This window comes from Primulina eburnea, chromosome 14 (genome assembly GCF_022965805.1).
Source record: "Primulina eburnea isolate SZY01 chromosome 14, ASM2296580v1, whole genome shotgun sequence".
NCBI lineage: Eukaryota > Viridiplantae > Streptophyta > Magnoliopsida > Lamiales > Gesneriaceae > Primulina > Primulina eburnea.
The window spans coordinates 3213906-3233647 of NC_133114.1; the positions used below are offsets into that span (position 1 = coordinate 3213906).

The following is a 19742-nucleotide window of genomic DNA, read 5'->3' on the forward strand; positions in this document are numbered from 1 at the left end:
TGCGCTAGTCGATTTGGTTGGCTAAGTGGGCCGTAAAATAATGACATCAGATCTTAACAGGTAATACTGTCTCTACTAGGGACATTGTTGATGGTAAGGAAAGGGTAAGACTGATTTCTAAGTGATATGAGACATCACCAGCAGATAGACATGCACTTCCTCGGACTCATGAGCCTAACAACCCGATCCATTAACAACTAAATAGGTGCACTCTGCGCTGCCACAAGTATGAGGAAATAAAGTTGTATCGTGGCTAACATCTATAACTTTTGGCTTAGTAGTAAGCGCTTGATCCTAACAAATGTGTATACCTGATTCATACATAAAGTGAAAAATAATTTTTTTTATAAATCAGAACAAGTTGCAGATTTGTATTAAAAAATTGACTTGTAAGAATTTATCACATGAATTTTTATGCTTAAAGAAATGAAGTTAGATGCATTATCATAGAAAAGTTGGTGACAATTATATGCATTATTATTAGAAATTATTTTTTTGAAAAAAGTCATGATAAATTATTAAATACTCAAACTGGATATCATCTCATCAAGAAGTTGAAGTAGTTGAATTCAAAAGATTTAAGATTGAAGTACGAGTACAATCCAGTGATCAACTCCACTAGTTCATTGAATTCATTAGTTAGTTCCATACTCTCATTCGCAAAATTAAAAAATAACCTACCTAATACACAATACCTTCAAACTTGACTTTAAATTTGAAAAATCAGTGAGTCTTTTGTGAGATGATCTCACGAATTTTTATCTATGATACAGATCAATTCTACCGATATTCACAATAAAAATTAATACTCTTAGCATAAAAAATAATATTTTTTCATGGATGATCCAAATAAGATATTCGTCTCACAAAATACGACCCGTGACACGGTCTCACACAAGTTTTTGTCTTGAAAAATTACCAATACTTTCAATTATTAAAAAATTGAAGTAGGAGCATGAGGACAAATGGCAAACGTCAACAAAACTTTTGGACTCATCTACTCCACTTAGAAGGAAACATATTCCCCTTCGAATTTTCATCCCAAATTGATGATTCAACTAGAGCTAAATTTTCGAATTTTACTTATCTTTTAGATATTATACTAAATGTGTAGACAACAATATACACTTTATTTTCACATATGAGGTCCATGATTTTTTCGACGGACTCTATATATAAAAATAAATAAAAGACTATTAAAGTAATATTATTATGAATAAGTAGTTTCCTTCTCGTCAAAAAATCATTAGATTACGTGAATCTTTCATATTTTATGTGAGTTTCATCCTGTATTTTGAGGATTTGATAATTTTTGTTGACACAGGGAAAAGTTACCATACAGAACAAAAATCTGAATTTAGTATTGTATCGCTTTCCGATTAAGTTTTTTAGAAGTAGGAGCAAGAGTTAAAGCGAACCATCCCTTCTTATTTTCTTGATTCTGCTCCCTTTACTTGCACCAAATCCTCTCAAATTTGCATCCCTTTTTAGGTTCACCAAAACAAACATCTCCATACTTGTTTTACCTTCCATTCCTTTACTCATCATGAAATATATTCTCTCAAAACTACTTCCATGTTGTTTCAGTTCTTGTGAAAATGAACTACATTAGAAGCGGTAACTATCCTCATCTTTGCGGGTTCTTTTCGCTGTTGTTCTTTCTTTTTGCTACTTCATTATCCATCAACTTGGATGGAGCTATCCTTTTTTCTTTCAAAAACTCCATTCTGAAAGACCCTTCATCAGTTCTAAATAATTGGGACTATTTTGATGCTACACCATGTTTATGGACTGGTGTTACATGTGCTAGAGTCGAGTCCTACTTTGGCGCGCCAGATGTTTTTCGAGTAGTAAGCTTAGCCCTCCCGAATTGTAATCTTCTTGGAACAGTCCCTGAGGAGTTGGGCTACATTCAATATCTAAGAGTTCTTGATCTTTCAAACAACTCCTTGAATGGAACGTTGCCGAGTTCGCTTTTCAATAATCAAGAACTTCAGGTCCTCTCTCTTGCAAATAATGAAATCTTCGGTGTGATTCCAGAGTCCTTTTCAGGGCTTAACAGTCTCAAGTTTCTCAATTTATCTGATAATTTATTGTCCGTAAATGTACCTAAAAGTTTAACTTCCCTGAAGAATTTAACAGTTGTGTCTTTAAGGGGAAACTCGTTTTCAGGCTCAGTTTTAAGTGGGATCCAATCTCTTGAGTTCTTGGATCTGTCTTCCAATTTGTTGAATGGATCTTTGCCTAAAGACTTTGATGGGGAAAATCTGAGTTTCTTGAATCTTTCATCCAACAGGATTTCAGGTTTATTGAATGAAGATTTTGCAGGAAAAATACCACCAAATGCTACTATTGATCTTTCATTCAACAATCTATTCGGAGAAATCCCAGATTCAGTGCCTTTATCTGATCAAAGAACTGAGTTTTTTGCCGGAAACACAGGCCTCTGTGGAAAACAAATCAAGAAAATATGTGCTGTTCCTTCCACTTCACCAGCTATTGCAGCTGTACCGCAGATAATCGACTCAACCCCACTTCAAAATTCTTCCAACAACGGGCTAAAACCAGGTGCAATGGCCGGGATTGTGGTAGGGTCCGTAGCTGCATTCATACTTCTTGCTGTATTATTGCTCTGTATCTACCAAAATAAAAAGAAAGCGACATCCAACGAATATGAACTCGGGAAAGATTCAGACGCAACAGTACTAAAAGAATCAAGAAATCTCCCCTCTTGGCCTTGCTCAAACATCGAACATCAGCCCAAAATTCAGCAAGAAAGGATCAATATAGATAAAATGTCCCTTGTAATGGTTGACGGTGAGACTAAACTAGAACTCGAGACATTGTTGAAGGCTTCAGCTTACGTTCTTGGATCGAGCGGTGTTAGCATTGTATACAAAGCTGTGCTGCAAAATGGGACTGCATTCGCTGTAAGGAGAATTGGAAAACATGGCTTCGAGAGATTCGAGGAATTCGAGAACCGAGTTAAGGCCATCGCCAAGTTACGACATCAAAATTTAGTACGAATCAGGGGATTCCATTGGGGTGATGAGGAGAAGCTTGTAATCTATGACTATGTCTCCAATGGCAGCTTGGCCAGTACCTGTTATGGTAAGTTATCCCATTTTCGTGCTAAATCATTGATTATTTTTTTAACTTTTAACTCTTTCTTCTTTTCCTTTTCCAAATTATGTGTTTTCAAGGTAAATTTGCCATTTTTCTCTTCTTAAAAATTATGTATATTTGATGGTCTAACTATCATAAATTTCAGGAAAAGATGGTTCCTCCCATTACAAGTTAACATTTGAAGCTCGACGCAATATAGCAACAGGTGTAGCCAGGGGACTAATATGCATCCATGAAAGAAAACACGTGCATGGCAACATAAAACCCAGCAACATTCTACTTACACCAGACACCGATCCCATAATAAGCGATTTTGGGCTTCACTGGCTCATACATGAGCACAAGTATGTCCACAACGTAGATCCAGTCGAGTTTGTGGCGTCCGCCTGTCCGTACCGTGCCCCGGAGTCACTCGAGAACATTAAGTCTAACTCAAAGTGGGATGTCTACTCTTTTGGGATCCTGTTGCTTGAGCTCCTAACAGGAAAGGTATTCTCAGGTCAAGAGTTGGATCAATTAATGGTCAATCAAGTAGCGGAAGATCCAGAAAGGGTTCTAAGTGTGGCCGACGTCGCATTAAGGCGAGACTTGGCAGGCCATGAGGAGTCCATGCTGCAATGGTTTAGGCTAGGGTTAAGTTGTGCATCATTGATCCCACAAAAAAGGCCTAGCATGAAAGATGCACTTCAAGTGTTGGAGAAAATGGTTTGTTAGTTTCTTGATTTACTCATTCTAGTGATGGGGTAATGGGAAGTAATGCTAGAAATGAGCAAAGGTTTTTCTTTGGTCCTTTTTTAGTTAAGATTAAGATTGAAAGTGTGTGTAATAATAATGTGGTGAAGCTTAGTTAGTTAAGATGGAACAAAATGTATTTTTTATTGATTAAGTATATATCATAGAACTGGAAAAAACTAAAAAAAATCTTTCGCCTCAAAGCACTCCATTGACCATTGGTCCAATTCGCCCAAACTACAATTTTTTTTGTTGTTGTTGAAAAATACCCTAAAAAATATTTTAGAAATTTAACCAAAACCATAAAATTCAATGAAACATAGAGATCCCATTAATTAAAAGTAGAAACGAGACAAAGACAATGCCATCAGTGGATTTCTCAGATTTGGCCGAGACGGTGTATGTTGGAATTATTTTGCGAGCTCACATAATTTAAATAATTGTATATGAACAAGTTATCTAATAAAAGACATAATAACGTGATATAGTTAATTATCGGTTTCTAAAGTATTAAATACATTTGTATAGTCCACCTTATTTGTAAAAACTCAGCCCAATTAAGTCTTCTATAACGAGTCAAATCGTTCAACGAAGTTGTGTCCTACGAGATTTTAAAACATAAAATTCATCAATAATAGAATTACATCAATATGTTGAGCTAAATCCTCGTTCAATATAGAGTGTCAAACAATCGGCAAGAAAGTCATCCTCTATTTTATTGCGAAGTGCCGTCTTCACATGCTTCATTGCTGAAAAAGCTCGCTCAGTAGTGGTGGTAGACACAGGTAATGTCGAAACAAGATGAATCAATTTAGTCAACATAACGTACACATTTGACCGTCCACTCTCAGTCAATTGCTGTCACAATTCAACAAGTGTAGAAACCTTTAAATTCTGCATCACATCAAGTTTATAATGTATCCATACTCCAAAGCAACAATTTCTTGATCTGTGAAATCTCCAGGATAAAACTTCGTTGTAAGCTTGCAAATATCATCACTGTTAAATGAGTCAAATGAATTTTTATGATCTAAAGTTGTACTAAGAGAAAGAAGTTCCACCGATGACTCATTGAACTGAGTATTTAACTCCATCAAAATGAAATCTATTGCTGGCATTAAAAACATCAAAGTGGTAATGATGTTCTATTGTAGTTTTCCGACAGGAACGTCCAATCTTATATAGACAATAAAGGTCATAAAACTCTAACTTCCTAAAGAAATTCGTTCAACCCACATTCTCTAAATTCTTGAAGGCTAGTTTTGGTAGTAGTGACAAATGTAATAGCAGTCAAAATGTCTTGAGATTTTCTTCGAAGAATTTGACAAAGAGTATATGTTGTTCTCATAATTTTACGCATTAAGTGCAAAATAAACACAAATTCAAAGCTTGCCATGTTTCTGTAAATCCCCGAACTTCAGCCTTAGCTCTTCCATTTGGAAAATTATCACTGAGAACTTCAAAAACTTTGCAAGTTGCAGTGTACATACCTATCAAGCTTTTTACCGAATCATAGTGAGAACTCCAACGAGTAGTTCCTGCTTGTTGTAAATTATCAATCTGGTTTGCACCAGTTCCAGAATCACGTTCTCCGATTGACAACATATATTGAATTTCATTTCTTTGTGCAATATGTAATTCAGCAATGCGCTTAGTAGAAGAGTTGACAATATTAACAATATTTTCCAAATGAGAGAAGAATTCCAAATAACACTAACATCCTTAGCTACATAAACCATGTCACTTGTAAACGATGTGCAAAACAGTGGACATAGTATGTATAGGGACAATCTTTGAGAACTAATGCTTGAAGTCCATCCCACACTCCACACATATTGCTAGCATCATCATATCCTTGGCCTATGATTTTCTTAACATGGATATCATGATGAACAAGAACATTTGATATCTCATTTTTCAAATTCATTGAGGTAGTGTCACTAACACTTTTGATGGCAAAATCTTTTTATCAAAATCTCATGATTGTTCACAAACCTCAATATAAGGGTCATTTGCTCTCGTTTAGATATATCTCGAGCTTCATCAACAAGAATACATAAGTATTTATCTCCAACTTCTTCACGAACCATCTGCCGTACTCTATTGGCCATAATATGTAAAATCTCTTTCTGAATTTCTGGAGCGATATATTGGGCATTTTTTGGAGCATTCTCAAGTACAATTTCATCAATTTATGTATTCTTTTTGCAAAAGCCTTCACTAATTCAAGAAAATTTCCACGATTAGATGAAGATAGAGATTCATCGTTATCTCTAAATGCACAACCTTGAAGTACTAGTCGAAGAACAGCTACAATTGAGTTGCTCAAATGCAGATGATTTTTCTCTGTTTCCTCTTTAGATTGTGCATGCATCAATTTATCAATATGTTGTGAGGGCCTCATCAAATTTTCAGCCCCCTCTCAAACATAGTATGAGGCGAAGAAGCTGCAGAACCAATATGGGCAAGAAAAGCACATGTTTTTCCTTGGTTTACCCTTTTCCAATTGTCAAATCTTTCATTGACCAACGCCGAGATATTAGATGAATTAACATCATTCAGGAAAAGAAAAAAATAGAAACAATATGCCTTATTTGTTGAAGACGAATACTCCAACCAATAAAATTTCTGAAACCATTTTTTCTGAAAACGGCGATTCTGGCTTCCAAATTTTGTACCTGGATACTTCAACATATCTGGTTGATAAGGCCTCGTATTTAGATATGAACGTCTTATCTCATCTCGTACATTAACATGATATTCACATATCTGTTTTCTTTTTCTCGGATCTCGTTCAATACAAGTAGATGATGATTGGTGACCGTCTCTAGGAGAGGAACATGAAGGAATTTGGATATTGGGAAATGGAAGACTTTCATTGGATTGATTTTGCATTGTAAGGACCATAGGAATTGAAGTATCTTCACTAGCTTGATGATCTCTCTTCTTAAAGAAAGAAGATATCAACGTTTTTCCTTTCTTTTCAGCAGATTGATGTTCTATTTTGAAATAGTCCAAGTAATAATCCTAAACAAGTGATAAAATAATTATCAAACAAATAAACAAGTAACAATCAATCAATAACTTAACAACAAACAATCAACACTCAAGAATCAATTGCTCATAAACAAATATTCAATCAATAACCAATTAATGACTCATCAAATTGATATGTGAGCCATTCTCACATAAGTTTTCGTGTTTGTAAAAAGAGTTCCTACTTCTTTATTTACATCAAAAAATTTATTCCACAAAATAATAAATTTTACATGCTATACTTGAAAACAAAATACAGATACACAATTCAAAATAACAACCTTTACGTAATTGACATATTAATTAAAGATTAAAAAAATTCGAATAACAAGAAATATGCTATCAAATGTTAAAAGAGAATTGAAAATTCATGAAATATTCACGCAATAATCTAACTTTTAATTGAAAATTTTAGGAGAAAACTCACTTTTTATTTAGCATCATAAATAATAGAATAACCATAATAATTTCAATTTCTACGTCACACTCTAAGACTGAGAATTGTCGCTCGATCTTTCAAACTTTGTGCGAGAAGAATTTAATGGAAAAATGTAGTTGTTTACTTAATTAAATGTCATGATAATTACCATGACATTTAATTAAGTAATTGGTGATTTATTAAGGATGGAGCTAACCCACTTGATGGACTGAATCTTAGGAAGAACAAGCAAATGAGCAATAATGTATTTATGTGTCGTGTCATCAATTAATTACACACACCAATATGCAAGAACACACAGTGGTGAAAAAAGTTGAAGCAAGAAGAACAATAGTTATGATTCGAGTCTCGAGACGACACATGCCTTAAATTACAAGACAGAAAACAAAAGCAACTAAATCTAAGTTGCCCAATGTATACAAAACAATTTGGAAAGTAGATTTCAATCACTGGTAATGAAAATGCATCACCAATAGCTTTGGTGATAACACAAATACAATTTGTGAATACAAAAGTTGCAAAAATACACCCGCAAATGAAATTGTCACCAATAAATCAATATTTAAAGAACAACAATTGTTACTCAAACACCGATAAATTTTTCTTCAAACCACTTTACGATAGACAAAATACAAATAGCAGAATCACAGTAGCCCAGCTATGATTTCGAAATTCAGAGTATCCTAGTCTTGCCACTCCCTCTAACTCAATTCAAGGACAACAGAGAAAAAGACAACCAAGAAACCACAAATCACGCATAGAGAAGCTATCAAAACAAAATCAAACATGTATAGTCGATTCTTACCCGGATTGTTGCCCTGCCGGATGAGCAATTCGATTTCTTGGTGAGTCTGATTGTGTAGGGCCGAGAAATTAAGCCGGTTAATCTGAAAAGATTTAGAAATGATTATGCTAATCATGGATGATAATTGATATGATTATAAGCGGAACGGACCAGATCGGGAGAGCCGGGAAAGAATTCACATTATGTGTGAAGAGTGGGATTGGCGCACATGCGCAACGTAGTTGGGCGCACCTGCGCGAAGAAGACAGTAGCTGCGGCGCATATGCGCGAGTAGACACGCGCATATGCGCGACATGGCCAGAAGCCTTTGCGCATATGCGCGAGTAAATACGCGCATATGCGCGAGGGGCAGCAATGCGGTAGTGCTGGGCCGAATATCCGGCGCATATGCGCGGCTTTGTGCGCGCATATGCGCGCGGCATGCATTTTGTCAAATTGCCACTTGGCCTCTTGGGAATGCAACAAGCATATATATATATATATATTTATATTTATATATATATATATATATATAAAAGAACCAAGCCAATCTTCAGAATAAAGGAAACGAGGGCCAAATGAAATTTCAGATTGTAAAGCATAGGTTCGTGATTTTGAGAAATCCGTCCGTCTGTTTTTGAATCCGACTTCAGTACTGTGTTCCTATCAACGCAGGCTACAACTGGACGTAAGTTTTGTTACGTTTAGACAAGATTTGAATTTATGATATTGATAGAATTGAATATGATTCAGATATGGTGTTTCTGCTACCGTAGACATTATAGAATTGAAGTCAGACAAAATAACAGACCGTTTCTGTAATTGTTATGATTTTTGAAAGATATTAACTGAGATTCTATATCAAAATTGTGTTAGTATTCAGATTATGAGTTATATTGACACCGATTATGAGTTCCAGTATTATATTTGTGATGTTCAGTTTGACGGGGTTACAAGACTGTGTTAGTATGCCGTTGAAACATCAGTTGATTTAGATTGATCAGATTCAGTAATGATTTAGATTTCATCGTGATATCGTTGATATGAATCAGATTATGTATTGTTCAGATATTGATCAGATTATATCCTGAGTTGAGTATTGATCAGAACAGATTGTGAATTGAGTTACACATTGATACAGTGTATTTGATATTGTCATTTCAGACTTGATATGGACAGATTGGACTTCGAGACTTCGTCTTCGTCAGACCAGGACGACAAAGGTATAATTCATGTGATATCTGGGAAGACATAACTCAAATCAGATCTCATTTGAGTTTCCCAATAAAATCACATACTTGATTATTGTTTATCTTTTGATATGATTATGATTTGTTTATAGACTTATATTCAAATCTTTTGAAAATAACATGCTTTGTTTATAGATTTTATTCATTGCATTTAAGATAGGAAAGTTTGACAGATAGTCAGACTTCTAGACGTTCGGTGTATCGTTACATAGGAGCAGACACCCTCCTATTGTAGATTATTCGATACAGATATGACCGAAGTCTAGGAATAAGACGTACGTAACCCCGATTGGGAGGGTAGGTGACAGACAGTGACGTCTTATTCACACCGGGATCCCTAGAGTTATAGTTGAGTCGAGTCTAGACATGATTTGACTAGAAATGCATGTGTTTATGGATGTGGTTTCATAGACTATGAAACCCATTGTTATTGCTTTCCGTTATGATAGCATGTTTTTATGATTTGATTTGAGTAGCATGTTTAACTGATTTGTGTTGCATGCTTATTTTGAGTTGATTTCATAGATTATGAAATCTATTGTTTTTAAGTTTATTCATGATAGAATATTTCGTGATTTACTTTATGTATATGCATGTTTACCATGTTTTATACTGGGATTTATTCTCACCGGAGTTATCCGGCTGTTGTCTTGTTTTGTATGTGTGCATGACAACAGGTGGGACAACATCGGGGTCAGAAGATGATGCGAGAAGATGAGTTTAGCGTGGTGATTCCGGACTTGGATATAGATAGGTTTTATTACTAGAACTTTAGTAGTTGAACCTTGGATTAATTGAATGACTGTTGTACATTATTGTACTTTTATACAGATATGTATATTATTTAGATGTCATTACCTTCCGCACTTATATTTTAAAAGAAAAATTTTTAGACCCTGTTTATCAGAACGGATAATTAAATCCCAACAATGATTAAGAAATTGATTAGCGTCCGGGTCCCCACAGATTGCGCCTTCTATTTTCTCTCTAAAGGAGTTGGGAGAGAAATTTTGTAAAATTAAGGTGGACCGAATCAGAGTTTATGGGCTGAAATTTTAACTTAAGTATTAAAAAAATGGGTTGGGGTCAGCCTTGTATAGCCCTCCAATGCATCCGCCTCTGGGTCAAACACTTCTAAAGTTATATAAGGTTATGGTCCCCGAGACACAGAGAATAACACAGAATATGTATGTCACACGTATTCTAGATATCTTTCTTTCTCCCATCTCAGGTAAGAATAAAGTGGTCGATTATATGTTGCCTTGGAAGATTAATAACTCCAACGCTAGATCAATCAATGGATTCTGGCAATCATTTACTGTTATTTACATTTATGATAATTCGACATGAATTTTGATCGTGTTGTGATATATGAAATTAATCACAAGATTTATAGATTTATATTATTAAATCTTCAACAATTGATATCAGAAACACGTTCATGTTGAATTACGAAGAAATTTTTTTTTTTGGATTGATTGTGGAAATTTGAATTATTCGAGATATATATTAATTTTTTGAATAATTTAGATAAATTTTGTGGGAAAATCAAAATCTGAAAAATATGGCCAAATTCGAAAATCTCAAAATTGAATTGATCCAAACCCTAGCTTTGAAATTAATCACGCATAGAGAACCAACTTTGGAAATTGTTTGTGCTCGCTGGACCACCACGTCGAGACGACCAACATGAGCCACCGTACGTCGAGAACATCGAGATTCCACCTGAAAATCGTGGCTTTTTATATCCGCGTGATGGGTTCCATTCCAGTGGATTTTGGGTTCGAGTTTCGGGGAACTAGACCACGGGCTTGAAGGTAAAAGTCAGTTATAGAAGAGCTCGTGGTATTGGGGCGGTGGTACACGATGGTAGCGACCAGGATCGGCTGTAATTCGGCCTGAAAATAGAGCGATTGTTTATGAAAAAACGCAATTTCCAAACAGGTAGGTGGTCGGAGATTGTAGGGTGGTTGTCGGTCGCAGTAAGACGGCTGTGGGTCATGGTCGTCGAATGGTATGGTCGGAGGAGGCGGCGGCGGCAATTTTTTTTGTTAGGGTTAAGGTTCGGAGATTTGGGGGTTTTGGTTGAATTTAAGTTCTTGTTCGGTTGTCCAATTTTGAATCAAATTGTGGAATTCAAGATTTTGACATTTTATTAAATTTTGACTTCTGCAATTCTGATTTGTGAAATTAAATTCGACTATTTCAAAAATTTAATTGCATGAAATAAAATTAATATGGATTTATTTATTATTTTATCGTCTTTGTTTATTTCGACAAAATATTTATGGATGAATAATTATAATATGCAAATATTTTATTTCTTGCATATTTGGTCTCTAAATTTTTTAATTTGACCCATTAAAATTAAATTAATTTTCTTGTGAAAATTTTGAGTTCAATTAATATCGTGTATCTCAAATTTGGTTAAATTTAAATTATATGTTAATAATATTATTTTTTTAGATATGTAGATATTGTTAAAGTTAAAAATATATTGTGTTTCAATTTATGTTAAAAATAGTAGGCCTAAAAGAAGACTATTTTTTGGACAAATTGCAAACACAATAGATGATTTTAAAGGGTATATAAATTTATGCAGAAAATAATCGGCCTGAAGAAATATTATTTTCTAACCAGATTTTAGGTATAATATATCTTCTTCAAGTGTATTTATATCTATGCAAAAATAGTTGGCTCAAAACAAAGCTATTTTTGGCCAGATTGTAGACTTAATAAGTGACCAAAAAATTGTTTAAATTTATACATAAAATAATCGGTCCAAAGTAAGATTATTTTTTACCATATTATAAACACATGATTATATGGTCTTAAATTGTGTTAAATTTATGCGAAAAATGATTGATCCAAGGGAATGTCATTTTCTTGCCAAATTATAACACAATATGTGGTACTGAATATGTGATAATTTGGATTTATTCATGCATGCAATTGTCGTTCCAAAGAAAAACATATTGTTGGCCAGATTTATTATCAATATTTAATAACCATGATATTTAAATGTATCACTTAGAAATTATTATTTTTGTTCAGAGACTAAATATCAATATTGTGCTAGGTATCTTTTATTGGTCATCACATGCATGTGTATATTTTTGTGATTTATTTAAGTTAAATATATGCATGAATTATAATTATTGTGAGTTTTTGTTTTATTTTGTTATACCATCATCTATATCTGCCAATCTGAACAACATTCCAATACTTAATGATTCAAACGTCAAGAAATGGAAAGAGCATGTTATGATAGTGCAAATGGAAAGAGCATGTTATGATAGTGCACGGCTGCATGGATTTTGATTATGCGCTAAGGGAAGATCGCCTAGAACCTTTGACCAGTTCAGGAACTGCTAATCAAAAATGTTCTTTGGAAAAGTGGCAGTCAAATCACACGAGTATGATGATTATGAAACATTCTATTCCAGATACTATAAGGGGAAAAATTCCTGAAGAAAATGATACCAAAAAGTTCCTTAGTCAAATAGCAGATCGTTTCGCGGCAAACGAAAAGGTCGGAACAAGTATTATTCTAACTGAACTTGTCTCATGCGGTACAAAGAGAAAGAGAACATAATGGAGTACATAATGGAAATGTCAAATATCGTGATTCGACTAAAAAAGCATTCAAATTGGAATTGTCGTAAGTACATACTCGTGCATGTAGTCACGTCTGCGCAATTTAATCAATTCAAAATAAATTATAATACCCAGAAGGAAAAGTCGACTTTGAATGATCTTACTGTGCAGTTCGTTCAGGAGGAGGAGATATTGAAACAAGATGTGATTGAAAGTGCTCACTTGACATGTAACTATCAAGGTAATTGCATCAATAAGAAAAAGAAATGTATAAATAAGTAGGGAAACTCTGGGACTTCATAGCATAGGAAACAACATAAACGAGATAAAGTGATCATTTGTTTTTTTTGCAAAAGAACTGATGGGCATGTGAAAAGAATTGTCCCAAATACACCAATTCACTTGCAAATAAAGAATTGCCTAAAGAGTCGGTTCCCAACTAATTATGAAAGATACATCTTATAGAAAATGACAATAAGATTGTTGGTGTTTTTAAAGCTTTATTTAGGAATTGATTTTTTATTTTCTAGTATTTGAATTAGAAAAACATTTTTGTTAGAGTTATTTTTAAAAGAAATTTTCATATTTGTACAAATCAAGTTTTTTTATCCATATGGAAATATAAAAAATTCAATTTTTCGAAATTCAAATATGATTTATATTGGTTCTTTGATTGATAAACTTTATAAATTAAATATAAATATTTTAAATGACATTGACAGTATGTATGGATGTAATTATGAAATTAAATATAATTTATATCGGACGCTGACACGTGGCACCTTTATTTAAAAAACAAAAATTGAAAATCTGCTTTGAAAAATAGCCTTTTGTTTTACCATGGTTATTTGCTCAACCCTTTCTTTTTTTTTAAAAAAAATAATAACTCAAATTATTTCAAATTCCCGTGAAAAAATTACCCACATTATTTTCCCTCTTCTTTCAGGTTCTACCATCTTCATCGTTAAATTTCATTCCATACTTTCCCCAAAACAGCACCGGCGCTCCAGCGTAATTGTCTCATGGAAAGAAATTTGATCCCTCTGTCAAATTTATAGCACAACTCCAGCGTAACAGGCAATTTCTCATATCGTGAAAGAGTGATTCATGGGGAACAATTTCTTTATGATACTGTTTGGTAAATTTTATTTGGTTTCAGAATTTTAGATGTTAACTATAAGTTTAGATACTCGATATGTACTTTGTTTGCCTTCTTTTCATGCACACATGTTCACTAAATAAAATTGGTTTTGTCTTTCCCAATTGGTCAAAATTTGAAAAGTGAGAATGCTATCGAGACGTAAACGTGAAACAGAAAACTCGCTGGTTGTAGTTGGTGTAAATGGTTAAAGAATCTATGAACTGGAATTCTAGACTCGGGTTTTGAATTTTAGCCTTTGAGTTCAATCAATGAACTGGAAAGTTGAAATCTTTGATTTGAAACAGCATTTGACAGGGCATGAACTAACTCATATTTCTTATTTGGCACATGATGCTCTTTGGTACTACTTCTAATTTTTTTTGTTATTGTCTCATAGAATTTACTGGAGTATTGTTCTTCCTGAGTTCATCAGAAGATTAGATCCTGGTCCATCTGTGGTTGCTACACATCTACATACATCACATTGACTGAACCGAGACCTGAAACAAGACGAATGGATCTGAATTGCGATGGTAGATATATTGACTCTTGTACTATTTTTCAATAGTTATAAATTTCCTTTTAGAATATAACCAAATACTATCCAAATTGATTTTTTGTTCTTATAAACTTTGTGGTAGATAATATTGAAGAGTTTCGAGTTTCAAATTTGGAATCTGTGATTCATAGAGATGCTGAGGTACTATCCACAAATTTTATTGTAGATCAATTGGAGAGTAGACTATTTGTTGGTGAAGTTGTGAAAAGTGTTGAAGATGCTTATATACTATATTGTAATTATGGTCATGCAAAAGGTTTTAGTGTTAAAAAAGGTGATCAACGCTACTTTTCTGGCACTAACAAACTTCAAGCTAAAGAGTTTGAATGTTCTTGTGAGGGTAGTAAAGATGAAAAACGTTCTAATGCGCAAATACATGTTCACTTGAAGCCGACAAGTAGAAGTAAATGTAAAGCAAAGCTCAGAATAACTAGGCAACATGGTGGAGAATGGACGGTCGGTAGATTTGTCATGGAACATAATCATGAAATGCTTGCTGCTGATCAAAGATATTTGTTGAGATCATCACGCAATATTTCATATGCTCAAAAATCTATTTTGGAGTCCATGGTAAATTCTGGGATAACAGTGTCTAATGATGTCTCTTATATGATAAATGAAGCACAAGGACCACAGAATTTGAGCTTTATTCGAAAAGATGCATATGATTAATCATCTTTGTCGCATAAAAAAACAAACGAAAGTTGAGAACGGAGATGCTTCTGCATTACTTCATCATTTTATAAACAAGTCGAATAAAGAGTCAAATTTTTATTGGAATGTGCAATTAGATGATGACAATAGAGTCATGAACTTCTTCCTTAGGGATTCCAGATGTGAAGTTGATTATGAGTTTTTTGGTGATATATTATCAGTTGACACGACTTATCGAACCAATCGGTACAATTTGATATGTGCTCCTTTCGTTGGAATTAATCAGCACAGAAAAAATGTAATGTTTGGCTTGGCATTTATGTCAGATGAAACTGAGAGTTCATTTGAATGGTTGTTCCAAACTTTTCTTGATTCTATGAATGAGAAACAACCTGAAACAATTTTTACAGATCAATGCCAAGCAATGATGAATGCAATTGAAACAATTTTTCGACATTCACACCATGAGTTATGTCAATGGCACATAAATCAAAATGCTCCATCACACTTAGGTAGTTTGAATGGTGATTCGAGTTTTAAAAGATTGTGGAATAAATGCATGACTCATTGTGAATCTGAAGAAGAATTTGAATCCACATGGAGTATTATGATTGATGAATACAATCTCAGTGGCCACAAATGGTTAAATGGTATGTACACATTGAGATACAAATGGGCTACTGCGTTTACAATCACAAGTTTAGTGCAGGGATATTGGCAACTTCTAGAAGCGATGTGACAAATGCTTGTGTTGAAGAGATCAAGTAACACTGAAATTTCATTGTATGATTTTGTGGTTAATTACGAAAAAATCCAACAAAGTTGGCGAGAGAAAGATAAGGCCGAAGATACGCGTTGTCATCACAAGAAAGCCCCGAAAATGTTGAAAAACATTCCAATGTTGAATTCTGCAGCTGATGTTTATACACTCACCGTGTACAAGCTATTCGAGTTAGAGTTTATTAATTCTTTGAATATGCGGTTTATTGAGATGCCTTTGGATTTCAGTGCGGTTATCCTCTATTTAAAGTAAAATCTCATGATGAGAACTCAAGGGTTCGACACGTGCTATTTAATAAGGAAACTACTGAAGTAAAATGCAATTGTCAGAAATTCGAGTCAATGGGAATATTGTGCAAACACATTTTGATGGTCTTTAATTTTATGAATGTGAATTATATTCTCAAACCCTACTTGAAGAAGCGCTGGATGAAAAATGCAAAAAATAGAGTTTTGGTAGATGATTTTTGTCAGCAAGAAAGTGGAAGTGGCCAGGAATCTGAGATGATTTTTGTAAACCAACTTATGAGATCGACATATAATCTTACCATGCGACGTAAATCTAATGGAGATGCAAGAAAGAAATTGACAGAAATTGTTGAAGGTGCGAGAGAACAAATAGATGAGTTCTTCGAAAAACTTAAGTTGGATGACAACTGGATTCAAGAAGAAAACATGGTAGATGAAATGGTTGTACGTAATCCTCCTCAAGTCAAGTCAAGACGAATTACAAATAAAAACATACAACGTCATTGGGATGACAAAAATAAGAAAAGAAAAGGAAAAGGAAAAGTTCACAGTTCAAGTAAGTCGTGATTTCTTTTGTTAATTGTTAATAGTTATTTCAATCTTTAATAAATTTTCTCATTGTGTGATGTAGGAGATGCAAGATGTGGCAAAAGAAAAGGACAAAGCTCACAGGCTTCCCAATGCATGAATAGCCAAGAAGTAGATCATGCATTGATAGGAACATGGAATGATTTTGCACTTGTTTTTTTATGTACTTGAGTTTTGGAGCTTACTTCAAACCTTGGTTTGATTTGGATTTGGGAGGCATGGTGATAAGTGCAAGATTTGCACTTAATTTATATTAGAATCCATTTTGAATTATGCTTGTTTCGAACAGAATTATGCGTTTTTGGTTGTTTTTGTTGTCATTTCAGGAATGGTGGAAATAGCGGACACGAAGCCAAGAAAACCGAGAAAACGCCCAAGGACAGAACGATGCGCGCCCCAGCGCGAGAGTTCGCGCCATCGCGCGCAATGACATGCAAGTGTGCAAACCCGAAAGCTCCGCGCCCCAGCGCGACTTCACGCGCGACCGCGCGCACTCCCCATAACACCACTTGCAGAACACTCCGCGCCCCAGCGCGACATCACGCGCGACCGCGCGCTCGCAGCAGCATTCATTGACAGAGGACCGCGCGCCCTCGCGCCAAACCTCGCGCGACCGCGCGCCCACTCAACACCATACTCGGCAGCACACAACGCGCCCCAGCGCCAGTTGTCGCGCCATAGCGCGCACCGCGAGTCCAGAAATATATAAATTGCGCGAGTTAGGTCATAACGAGGGGAGCAGCCATCACTGGAGAAGCACAGGAGATCATCAGCCGTTTTGGTAGAGAAAACACCTCGGAGGGCTGGAGAAATCAAGAGACAAAGATCCGGAACGCGAAGATCGATCGCAGATACGAAGAACGACGGATCTGGACACAGAGACGACACTTCGGATTTGTCTTTTATCTTTCGTTTTTATATTTTCGTGTAACTCAATGTCTGAATCAACAAACATGCATTGTGTTTATCTAGATTTCGTGATGAACTAAATTCCCATTCTAGAGAATGACGTAACTCTGTTGATACGATGACTTGACACCGTTGTTTATGTGATTGAATTCCGCTTTCGTTTAATTGTGTTCTCTGCGTTTACTGCAATGCAATTTACTGGCCATAAATTGTTTGTTGTTTGATTAATCTTATAACTCGGGAGAGGGACTAGGATTATAGATCATTAGAGACACATCGTTGAATGTTTATAGCGTTCGGAAGGCGTATAACTTTAGCGAGGCCTAGTAAGAACATTGTATGCGCTTATCTATGAAACGTAGATTCTAATTAGGAATAATTGAATCGAAGTTGATAGATACACTTTATTCGTCACTTGGGAAAGGGGGAATAAAACAATCTAAGTGTTCTTGGCCATTAATCGATTGGAATTCAGGAATATAAATTAAACTGTGAATAATTATCGTGGAAACTTTGTGAAATCATTTCTCTAGATACTTTCTCTCATTATTATCTCTCAATCCGGTGATTTAATTTATTCATTGCTTTCAATTAATTCGTTTAAACAAACAAAACTGATTATTGATTTTTCTAGATAAAGTCTAGGCTATTTTAATTACAAGAATTGATATACATTTTTATACACACTCCTCGTGGGATCGATACCTGTACTCTAACCAGTACTAAAACTTGACACTGTATACTTGCGGTAGTGAAAACATGCAACAAGTTTTTGGCGCCGTTGCCGGGGAGTGTCAAATTTGCATTTATATCAATATTGTTACCAATTAGTCTAGATTTTAATTTAGAACTTTTATTTTATTTCATTTTTGACTTATTCACTTTCTCTGTTTGACAGTGCATGCTAAGATCGCACAGCCCTGATTTGCTTATTTTTGATCCGGAGATCGAACGAACTGCGAGAAGATTGAGAAAAGCGAGAAGGGAAGAAATCAAAGCGATGGCTGATAACAGAGAAAACGACCGGCAGATGCCGCCTGAGGCTATACCAATCAGAGATCACTTCCGACCAGTGATCAACACGCATTATTCTGGCATTGCTCGAGGAACCATCAACGCCAACAATTTCGAGCTTAAGCCTGCATTGATAAACATGGTTCAACAGAACCAATTTGGGGGAGCCACTACTGCAGATCCTCATCTACATCTCAGAACATTCTTGGAGATTACGGATACGGTAAAAATAAATGGTGTTTCTGATGATATTATTCGACTGCGCTTGTTTCCTTTTTCTCTTAGGGATCAAGCAAGAGGATGGCTCCAATCACTGCCGTTAGGGAGCATCACGACATGGCAAGAGCTGGCGACGAAGTTCCTTTCTAAATATTTTCCACCTGCGAAGTCTGCACAATTAAAGATTGAGATCAGCACTTTTAGACAGACTGACTTCGAGCAATTGTATGAAGCTTGGGAAAGGTATAAGGAGTTATTGAGGAGGTGCCCAAATCATGGTTTTGAAGACTGGGTACAAATCGAGCTTTTCTATAATGGATTGAATGGTCAGACGCGTACAACTGTGGATGCAGCAGCAGGTGGCACGATCTTTGCCAAGTCTCCTGCTCAAGCCTATGACTTACTTGAGCAGATGACTATTAATAGCTACCAATGGCCGTCTGAGAGGTCAGGATTACAGAGGACAGCTGGAGTTTATGCTGTGGATCCTATCACATCACTCACTGCGCAAGTCTCAGCGTTGACTACACAGATAGCAACCATGAATAAAGTGAGTACATCAAACACTGAGGGACCACCGCTTGTTGTTGAAGAACCACAATTTCTTGAAGAAGTCCAATACATCAACAACAAAAACTTGGGAGGCTATGGAGGATATCGAGGTA

General features: G+C 35.2%; 1 protein-coding gene across 1 annotated transcript; it reads left to right on the forward strand.

The window, feature by feature from the left end:
• Nucleotides 1-1428: 1428 nt before the first annotated feature.
• On the forward strand, nucleotides 1429-4031 carry LOC140812513 (receptor protein kinase-like protein At4g34220). The gene is made up of 2 exons (XM_073170792.1): nucleotides 1429-3111; nucleotides 3272-4031. The coding sequence occupies exons 1-2, from the start codon at nucleotides 1599-1601 to the stop codon at nucleotides 3838-3840; spliced, it is 2082 nt and encodes a 693-aa protein (XP_073026893.1). The 5' UTR covers nucleotides 1429-1598; the 3' UTR covers nucleotides 3841-4031.
• Nucleotides 4032-19742: the final 15711 nt, after the last annotated feature.